Source organism: Saccostrea cucullata, unplaced genomic scaffold, assembly GCF_032062105.1.
Source record: "Saccostrea cucullata isolate Sc308-1 unplaced genomic scaffold, CSIRO_AGI_Scuc_v1 ctg30, whole genome shotgun sequence".
Classification (NCBI taxonomy): Eukaryota; Metazoa; Mollusca; class Bivalvia; order Ostreida; family Ostreidae; genus Saccostrea; species Saccostrea cuccullata.
In genome coordinates, this window is record NW_026930705.1 from 26,528 (window position 1) to 38,018 (window position 11,491).

Sequence of the window (11,491 nt, forward strand, 5' to 3'; positions counted from 1 at the left end):
CTCAGATAAAGACATTGATAAACTAATGCATGGTAGAAATCGGACTGCGTACATGTATGTTGTACATGGCGGACTAGCATGTTTTGATTAAATGGTCGGAAGGGGGGTGTTTTATTTAAATGTTATCTTTTAAGGGGGCTAAAAATCAACTTTCGTTAATGGAATGAAAACCATTCAACCATTAAAGAACTGATTTGGCAAAGTAAAAGATGTCCTAACTTGTTTGGTACATAGTTATATCCCGTATATAATTTTTCACCCTAAAATTAGAGTGTTGCGTTTTCATTGACGGTGAGCACGGGCACTGGAAGTTAGTGTAAATATATAGTATGTGTATGTATAAAAAAAAGAAAAACAGGCAAATTCGGGTTTGGGGTATCTAGGCCTTTCTCAGAAAACTTGACGCGATTAATCGTTCAGATATAACTTACTTTAAATATATTTACTATTTCGTTCCGCTTCAATGCCGTCCCTTCGAAGGAAAAGATGTTTTTATACCCCCAAGTGCCAAAGAATTTCGCTAGACTGCCTTACTTCCGCTTTATCCAAACTGAATAAAAAGGTAAGTTCTGATTAGTCAATAATAAAATAACATTTAGACAGATGGATATACATGAAGCGAGAAACAATTAATTTGTCATGGTATGTTGAAGATATTGCAGTTTATATATTTTAGCCTTTTCACAAATAATTTCTAAGAATAATGAAGAATATTAAAGTATATAAAATATGTGTATGACATTGACCAATCAGAACTTACCTTTTTAATTTTAAAGCGGAAGTAAAAAAATTCTTAGGCACTTGGGGGTATAAAAAATCTTTTCCTTCGAAGGGACGGCATTGAAGCGGAACGAAATAGTAAATATATTTAAAGTAAGTTATATCTGAACGATTAATCGCGTCAAGTTTTCTGAGAAAGGCCTAGAATACCCCAAACCCGAATTTGCCTCAAAAAGAGTGTCCTACCCTTCTTTTTTTTATACATACACATACTATATATTTACATTAACTTCCAGTGCCCGTGACGGTGAGTATATTTAAAAACAGCTTATAGAGAAAAAGAGTCACATTTTTGATAACATATAGTGAATATTAGAATACCAAGATAGGAAAAAGGTGATCGACCCCAAATTTTAAAAGAAAAAAATAGAAAGGGGGGGTTCCATACCCTAAGAGCCTGTGATTCAGATTTATCGTTGAGTTTTATCAATTAACAATAGTAACTTCCATTAATATGTTTATACGATATATCCCAGTGAACTTGAAATAAAAATAAAACATCACAGAGTCTCTCAAATCTTTTCCAAATTTGGGTGTTTTACTGTCTATAGACGACAATGGTCAACTAGCAACTTAATTGTCTAACAATATCACTTCTGATTATGATGATTTACACAGTGTATTTCATTTGAAAGAAAACAAGTACTTCGAATTCTTGTAGATGCGTTTTGGGGGCCATTAATATTATATATCTTTAAAACTTCTTTAAAAACAGAAACATGGTGCAGAACTATAGTTTCTTGTAGTAAGTAGATTCTTAATATTCATGAAACCTTTAAAAATATGCTGGTTTATTGCATGACACATGACGACAAACGTGTCTTTGCTTAGGATAATCTGAAAAGAGTCATATTCTTACATCAAGCATATTATCCATTTAAAAAAAAATACTAAGTAATACTCATAAGAATACACATCATAATCACTTTTGATCATAAACAAAAATAAAGTTATGAAACTAAATCTTACAAGTACATTATACATTTGTAGTGGCTTGCACAGATCTATCACTTTGACATTCATTATCATTTTCGACTATCAAAAAACTATTTATTTTCCGCTTATTGATAAGGTAGATTGCACTTCGAGGTTAAAAGTCCGTGTGCGGTAATCTCACATAATTTTGTATAATGTCTTGGTCCTGTCAGAATTTGGACACAGAACAATTATCGCAATAATGGTATCATGTGCGGTAGACCACACAATTCTTTTTGTCACTAAGTACGCGTGGACATGTGTTACCTCAATGCGACTGACAGTATACATGCATAATAACAAATTGATAAAATTATAAAAGGCAAATAATTCAACAATTATATAACACTTAAAGAATGACGTTTACTCAGAGTTTTTGATAACAGAAACAAAATGATATATATAATTAAAGTACAATAAATGAAATAAAAATTATTTTAAATGGCCAAAATAACCAAGTTAAAACCTGACATCAATTTTAAGGTTTCATATTATATTATGTAAAGGAATATGCAAGAACAAAAAACTTAACGTATGGTGTTGAAGCGGAGAAACCGACTACATGAACTAGTATTTTTTTTTTCATATAATTTTTTCTCTTTCACAAAGTTAAAATTCTGTGTGTTTGAAATCATCATATTGCAGATAACATTCATGCTAAAGCTCATGTATTATTTCAAATAGTAGTAATTGAATGACATGCAATGAAGAATTTAAAAAAATACCATGAACAAAAATCATTCCAGAAAAAGTATCTTCATAATTTGATCGTTTTACTTATATGATTTTAATGTAAGCAAAATAAGGGTAAAGGTAAATTGAGGCTAAAGCTAATTTTAAAATAGGACTGCAATGATTAAAACGGCGAATTGTTGATTTATATGTAACAAAACCATTTCACTCTGAAAATATTAAGTTTTCTAAAGATTTCTGTGGCTTGTAATATTTTGCGAGTAAAGAAGTCTTTTTTGAGAAAAAGTAGTAGCATTAAAAAATTAAGTCATTGTCCTAGTTATTTGAAGGTGAAATTTTACACAAGAAGCAAAGGTTACAATTTACAATAAGTGGGTTTTCATTTTTTCAAGGGAATTTTTTGTCATCAGAGTAAACGTCATCCTTAAAAATGTTTAGCTCTTTTAGTGTGAGTATTTAACACAAGGAGGGAACTAAATAATATTTCATTTGTTCAAAATGGCATCAACCTAAATTCTAACATGAGTTTATTTCTGTAACATTTGTTATCCGACCGATTTATTCCTCAGTGAGCTATCAATTATGATTTGTCATTCATTAAATATATCAAATGTTAGAATAACGGAAATACTTTTTCTTTAAAGATTGAGATAAAAAATCTGGTGCAAGCAAACCGCAACTTATCGCCGATATCTTCTGAAGAATATAACCTCTAAAGTACGTTTTGTAATCCTTTAAATTTTTTCAATGGATAAATAAAGCAAACATTTTTTTCAAATATCAACATATCTCATAGATTATTGTTCAAATAGGTAACATTATTAATTTACAAGCAAAGTGTGAGAATCTTACAAGATTTTGTCACAATGTAAAAGAAAAATTGTGAAATATTTTCTTGTACTGTGAATCAATGTATTCAAGAAGTGGTGTAAATCAGATTTGGATACTAAAAAATTCTAAGGAACTTTAGGAAAATTTGAAATAACATTTGCCAAAATCAACAGCATTAAAACTTTTTTTAACTTAATATACAACATTTCCCAAGGATAAATGAAAGTCCGGGTTTTTTTATATTAGAGACAGCTGCTTTTTCAACAAAAATGGAACACTTAAATTTACTTTCCTTGTCATTGGTCATTTGCAAAATTATTTTGTAAACAAACATCCTGGTCGTACATTCAAATACTCTGAAGCTGAAATTAAACCAAATGCTTGAGTTTCTGATTGACAATATCTAAAATGTATTTGGTCTTTTGGAGACCAAGTTTTCCAACAATTTATCGGTATTTTTATTGCGCCCTATTAGCAGACCTATATTTGTATTCATTTGAAGCAGACATTGTCCAAAATCTTTAAAAAACTTGAAAAGAAAAAAAAACACCCAACATTTATTTGAGTTGACGACGGATTGCAATTAACAATGGTTATTTCCATTCTTATGTCGATAAGATACAGTGTAAGTGGAAATTTTAGCGAGATGCAAATTTAACGATTTCTACCTGAAATATGGTATTTTTATTTAGCGAGAAGTAAATCTAGCGATTTTAAAATGCCAACTAAAGAAACTATTGCAAATAATACGCAATTAAGTTTTAGCGATATTCAATTTTAGCGATGTCAGCACCCTCGCTAATAATGCCAAAATTAAATCCTCGCTAAAAATTCTACTTATACAGTATATCCTGGTGAGCTTGAAATAAAAGACACCTCAGAGTCTGACACATCTGTTTCATATTTGGATATTTTACTTGAAAAAGATGTTAATGGTAATCTAACAACCAAACATTTGAACAAACAAGACAACATTAACTTTTCAATCGTCAACTTCCCTTACTTATGCAGCAATATACCTTTATGCCTGCCTGCCCAAATTCCGTATAAGAAGAAGAGACAACTACCATATAAAGAATAAAAATGGTCATTTATTAAGGAGTACAAATCATAAGAAGTTCACAATACATAATAGCATATAAAAAATCATCAAAGACGTTACACATAGTACAAAAAATCCAACACTCCTTCAATAAATGACAATAAATCAAAAAACCATATATGTACACAAAATACTACAAAACTATCACACATTTGTATCCTGAGAAATGGACTGACTAGTAAAATTATTATGCAACAAAATTTTGGCCATTGAAAGGACTAGATATACAGTATGATCTAAACAAAGCAGTGATATGAGGTGTTCATCTGCCACCTTAACAAGGTAGGCTATCTCAGTTCTCTAACACCTATCCTGTCATAATATACATATATAGGCTTTATCACCTGCATACGGGGTTTATATCTCTCAGTTGATTCGATACGCAAGAACATGCTCTATATATAAACAATTTTTTTAAACGAGGGAAGTTATTGACAAACAAGTTGCTGAAAAAAGAATACTAACCATAGCAGTCTCATTGAATGCCATAATTTCGTAAGATCTAATTGATCTAAAGACCATTTAATACTAAGTCAATTAAATGCTGTCTGACGTTTTTCATTAGGCCATTTTATACACACTGAATTGTCAACGGATTTTTTCCGATCGTGAACACATGGCGGTGTGATCGGCTGGCAGGGGATGCTCACTCCTCCATTGCACCTTATCCCACCTCTGATGTTTTGGGGGTCCTTGTTTTGATCTGCTCGTATTTTGTATTGTTTAATGGACTTTTGAGATTCAATTATGTTCGTTATCTCCATATATTTCATAGTAAAAGATATTAAGTCACATATCTAAGCACCACAGAAAACTTACGATTTCTTATATTTAAGGGATTGAGTATTTATGTCATATCCATTCAAAATTAGTTTAAAAATTATATCAATCCATGTATCAAAATTTCGTTGGTATTTTGTATTCTAAAATCATATTTACTAATACCATTTATATACTCCTTAGATTCATTTTGATAAATGTGTACACATCATTAAAACTTTCACATTTATACCAATTAAGCATATAAAGCTAGTATATTTATATATATAACTTCACTCACTTATTTGAATATCATAAATACCATATTTAGAGTTCATACGTACATATACATGTACATAATACTCACGTATAAATATACACACATACACTTTCATGTAAAGAAGAAGAAAAAAGAGGAAACGAAAAATAGAGAGAGAAAAAAAGGAGAAAATTTGAAAAGCAAAATTGTAAGGGCGTAGTGATTTTTTACATTAAAGGGGTAATGACCAGCATTAATTCCTTGCAAAATTTATATAAACATAAATTATTAAATATCCAACAGAGTAATTTTAGAAAAAAAATTAATATTAGATAAACAGGTAAAACTTAGAAAATTTAACTTATATATCATATTATTTGCGTGAGGTAAAATATATACACAAATTATACAAATGTGAAACACATTTTTTCAGAAGACATGCATCCCCAGAATGGACAATATGGTTACGATGTGATCTATTCCAGGTCTAAGAAGACCGCTGAAATATTTAAGCAACTATAGGTAAATGATAAAACCACAGGTGAGTAATATGAAGGAAATAACAATATATATAATTTGAAATTATGAGCAGTACCTTATATTGTATCATATTATGTTTTATTGTAATTATGTACCAATGACATACATGCCAAATTAACATTTTGAGTTTCCGACCCAGCAGTATTCATTTTTTACTAAACTGTGAACAAAATGCATCATTTTAGTGACTGCAAAACAATCCAATAGAAAAATATTTTTATAGAGGCTTATCTAAAATTATATATCTGGATAGGGATAAAGTCTTGTCTTCTTTTACTGTACTCAACCTGTTATTCCAAACTTTGACACCAAAGTCCTCAGAAAGTTCACTGCGGATGTATGAAAGTATATCATAGAACCTGTCTCTGTAATTAACACGAGAATCAGGTATAAAAAAAAAAATCAGGTATGTCACTCATTACTCATGCCTGTAAAAGTGCGACCTTTTAGACCCACAGCATTCTGATTTTTTAAGCAGTGGAGGTTCGCGTAATGTCTTGATAAGTTGTTAACAACTAAAAGTGAAAAGGACATGCATGCAGGGTGTTTTGTCGATCAGTTGTAGATCGAACAAACATTTATTCATCCCAATCTTTTTTAATTACCTATCAGCTAATCAATTAATTAGTCGGGGATGTCATTACAACCAATCAGTACATATGTAGGGACAATGTGCCGAAGATTGATAGGGTTCCGCCTAGCTCATCCTTGCTCTCTATATAAAGACCCCCAGATAGTGGACAAAAATCAAACTCCAAGCAATCAGCATATATAGCGTAAGTAATTTAAAATTCGTAACAAAATTGAACCGATGAATTTTTCTAAGGAATTCAAATTTCTTTGCAAAATTGTTAATGATTGAAGATATGCGACATCGACATCCTTTCTGTAAAAAAAAAAACTAAATAATTGTGAAACATTGAAACAGTTCATCTTAATCTAAAATTAAAGTAAGACACCCTAGACTTATAAGAGAAAATGATTGTTATATAAAATCATTTTCTATGATACGAAATGTGAAATATACTAATTCAAATGGCTTGATGATCTTGGAACCTCCGGGTTGTGTAATTTACAAAGTGCTTTGCAAAGAAAATTAGTTTCTAAAGATGTTAACAGTCTGAGTGTCTGCAGAGCAGAAACTTTTCGTTCCAAAGTCTTCGATTCTTCAAAGCATGTTGACAAGAGTTGTGTTGTCAACATCAGTAGGAGACATTGATTCGAAGAAGTTAAATTTCGAAACCTCGCTCTGCAGACTTGGTAAGCATGAGGTTGGACATTGGCGCGCGACAAATTTCGTCGCCCGGCGACACAGGGGTCTGACGTAGAATCAAGTCACCCTCCTGATCGCTAGGAACTCTCCAATGTCCTCTCACTTTGTTTACACGAGAACAAATGGTAAACACACAAAAAAAGATGTAACATGACACGAAATATCGCTTAACGACACGTGTGACGAATGATTCTAAACACCAGTTACTTAATAATGTCCTCCACAGTCCAGTGGTACCATTGTCTTCTCGGACTTCGTGGGATCAACACACTTATCTCTCCTGTAGGATTCCAGCAAGATGCATTCAGTGGTGCTGATCGTTTTATTGGCTGTGGTGCAGTTTCTTGGACTTGATGCTGTGTATGTAGATATTAGGGAATACAGGGGATATATACAGCGAAGGCATAACAACTACAGGTCTCAGGAAGGTGCTGCGGACATGAAGTACATGGTAAGGTGCTTCTACCATCAAACTCATCCAGCAAAGTAATCCACGAGGCTCAAGAAAGAAAATTAAATGTTAAAAACCGCTAGATTTCAAAAGCTTCGTCAAATTATTTAGATACTGTATTAATTAATGCATTTAATAATGTTGGTATCAAATGTTTTCAGTCATACGACCTATCACTGGAGCGAGCCGCTCAAAGATGGGCTGACAGGTGCGTGTTTGAACATCAGATGCGAGGATATGGGGAGAATCTCGCGTTTCTCTCAAGCACTGGACCCACTCCATTCCGCGGCTATGTTATCGACGAATCCATCCGACAGTGGTATAACGAGCGCCCTCTATATAGGTTCGGCAGCGCCTCTTGTGGAGCAGCTTGCCATTACACCCAGGTAAATATAATGTATACTGTGCATCACTCAGTAGGAATCATATTTTGATATAAATTGAGTTTTCAGAATTGACGCGGAAGATGAAAATAGTTTGTGGAGACATAGGTTAATGCTTGTAAACATGTTAAAGGGTTTTTATCATGCATCGAAATTTCTTTAAAATTAAACACTAATATATTCTTGGAACATATAATTATCGTTTAATTATAAAATAATGTTTTAAACTGTCGTATTTAAGCCATAATACGTCCGTAATGTAAGGTCTTCAGATTGAAAATCTCCACTAATTAGATAGGGGTCACGTGGTACTGAAACGTCATAGGTGTCAATGGGCAATTAGACCTCGTAAAGCGTATCGTAAGAAAACATCTACCGTATAGATACTTGCATGAATTAAAAAGAATACACCACAAGGTTGGAAGAAATTTTGATATTGAAAATAAAACTTTGGCCATAGATGCTATATGTATTATGGATGTTATATGTATTAACTTCTACAACAAAAAAATAAACAAAAAACATACCGTCAAAGGAGGACAGGGCATTGAAGACGAAGCCATTAATGACAACTCCTGGCTTCGACTGAATAGATCGAATTATTAACGTTTGACTTTTTAAATAATTATAAAAATGGTCGTTATACGTTTTCTTTCTTTGTTATTTTAATAAATTATACATAAACAGATCTGTATCTTCTATCTGTTTCAGCAATGAACATCATTTGACAGAAAGGGCACTTCGATCGTCAATGGCGTCGTGCGCCATTACGAACTTCACAACACTTAGTACATGATGTGTGTGCCGGACTTTTAAAATGCCTATTGATAAATTAATATTTTTGAAAAATACTATTTCCATTAAATAGATATTTTATATAATACAGAAAAATTGTGATCGTACATTAACGAATGCTCTGAATGGAAACAAATCCACGCACCGACCAAGTCCCTGGCAGGTAAAGAAAACTTCATAAAACCTTTCCTGTGCTGATTTTTCATCCAAACGCCACAAATTATATATAATTATCTATCAATTAACCGATTATCATTTATTTAATTTCTGATATAAAGCCGTTTTGAGTACTTCGCTTGACCAGGACTGACACCTATGACGTCAGAGCAATGGCGCTCAACATCGGCGATCAAAATATGCATATTGAGAAATTTAAACTTTGAATCACTGAAACACCGAAAATATTGATTTTCTAACAAAAAAAAATTGATGGAGGGTTTTAATAGCATATAAACTTTGTTATATCAAAAAATCATGATGCATGATAAAAACCCTTTAACAAGCCATTAAACAATTGTTTCCTCAGATTTTAAATAGGATTCCTCAACCATGGACATTCCGAAAGACTATTTGCATGAAATTAGTCTGTTTAGAGGCTTTCTTTAGATTTTATCTCTTATTGATAAATGAAATCATCGTTGCTCTTATTGATGATATAAATGACAATTTATCTACATAAACACTTCCGATATATCGGTTTCTTGTATTAATCACCAGTTTTGGTCAGTTAACATGCCCTGTTATATGTTTCCATTTGACATCAAGTTGTGATGAACATATACTACATTAGTAAGATTAATTACAAGGAAACATCACAAAATTCGTACTATTGTTCATGTAAACAAAAACATTTATTCTTCCTATACGGAAGCTAACTTTATATTAGAAAGCCAGTAAAAAGGTAACAAAATGGCATGGATATTTGTTAGTCTAAAATGTCCATTTATTCTTCAGTTATCTCGTATCAAGCAGCTCGAGATAAACTGAAAACTAGATTAATGTTCCTTTCAGTAGTATCATTATTTTTTAGGTCTGAAATCGCAAAATGTTGAAAAGAAACCTCGGCGCATTTTTTTTGGTACTTGGATTAAAAAGTAATAATGGTAGTTTAATATATACCGGGGTATAAGCTTGAAAACGAGAGGAAACTGCAAAAAGATTAATAAGAAGGGGGTATAAATGATGCTGTATAAAATAGATTTATGAAGTTAGGTCATTTTTTTATACATTTTACCCTGGTCCCTTTTAACAGCAGGGTTTCTTTTTCATTTGTCTGTATGATCCTATCCCTGAAACAGTTTAACAGCGGTCTATATTTTGTTTTATATACAGATGGTTTGGGCTCAGACTTCCAGGCTTGGTTGTGCCATGAGTTACTGTAACGCACTATCCGACGGTAGAGGGCGCGTATATCGTAACGCTCAGTACTTCGTCTGCTTCTATTCACCTCAGTAAGTGTCGAATCCTAGAAATCAGTTGACTGTTACTGCATACTATTGTCTTTTGAAACGCTCGTTTAAAAAAAAAAAGATGTTTAACTTTCTGGAATGTAATGTTTCACAGGGGTAACTACATCGGACAGCCCCCTTTCACCCCTGGTCCTGCGTGTTCGAGATGCCCACCAGGAAACAGCTGTTTTCAGGGTCTTTGCTACGGTCCTGGTCAGTACATATTTTAATACTGTGCAATTCCATAATTTTCATCTAATTTTGAAGATTCTAATCATTTACTTTATTTCTAATGACTAACCCCTGGGTAACTTCCTTTCCAGATTTCAGAGGAAGAAGAAGGAGGAGTGTCGCAGCAACTTATAAATCCACCATGACAAAATCAGACGTCTGGTAAGTTCAAATTTTAAACCAAAATCAACATTTGTGTATTTACTTGTGTTTTCTTGCCTTATATTTTAATTATCTCGTTGTCATATGAATATAATTGAACAGGTATTCATATATGTGTAAATGTTATGTCAGTAATAATTCTATCTGTAAAATTTCAAAACAGCTTCGCTCCTATGCAACATCTGAACTACTATAGTATTTTGTCAAGTTATCTAGAAGTTGGTGCGATAAAAACATAGAATTAAATTTAAAGTGTCAAACAGATTCATATAAGACTTACAGAAACTTCAAGAAAAAAATGAAATTAAATTGCTTTTTTTGTATATAGAGATAAGTATAGAGGATAATTGTAGAGTTACAATATCAGCCTCTCTTTGGCATCTTTGATTAGAGTTTTATCTGGCAGCGGGGCGTATTTCAGCTATCTAGTAGTATTGAACCGATAAATATTCAACCTCAAAACAATGCTTAATCAATGTAGTATAATGCAATGTACTTTTCATCATTTCAGACAATCCTAAACATGCATGTGATATCAGGTCTCAGAAGGATTTTGCTGCTGAATAAACAATTTATATATAAAGTATCTGAAATAAACGCTTTACAGTTCGTGTTATACGTATACCCAGTGTCTTTTCATGAGATATACAGAAGCATAAACATTGTATTTCGTTGAATCAAGACCCCCTCCTGAGTAAATGTACACCCTAACGACAAAAAAGACAATTTATTAATTTCAAGACTCAGGGTATGGAATCAATAGAAACGTAACATATCCCACTCCCCAAATTTCTTTATCCTTATGTTTC

General features: G+C 32.3%; 1 protein-coding gene across 2 annotated transcripts; it reads left to right on the top strand.

The window, feature by feature from the left end:
* Positions 1–7,440: 7,440 nt before the first annotated feature.
* On the top strand, positions 7,441–11,357 carry LOC134229707 (cysteine-rich secretory protein LCCL domain-containing 2-like). 2 transcript variants are annotated; one of them, XM_062711478.1, is made up of 6 exons: positions 7,443–7,663; positions 7,825–8,049; positions 10,174–10,292; positions 10,405–10,502; positions 10,613–10,682; positions 11,194–11,357. In XM_062711478.1, coding segments are annotated over exons 1-6 (666 nt in total). In that variant the 5' UTR covers positions 7,443–7,510; the 3' UTR covers positions 11,195–11,357. The 2 variants fall into 2 exon arrangements, with proteins under 2 accessions (XP_062567461.1, XP_062567462.1); XM_062711477.1 differs by lacking the exon at positions 11,194–11,357 and having other exon boundaries at positions 7,441–7,663; positions 10,613–10,686.
* Positions 11,358–11,491: the final 134 nt, after the last annotated feature.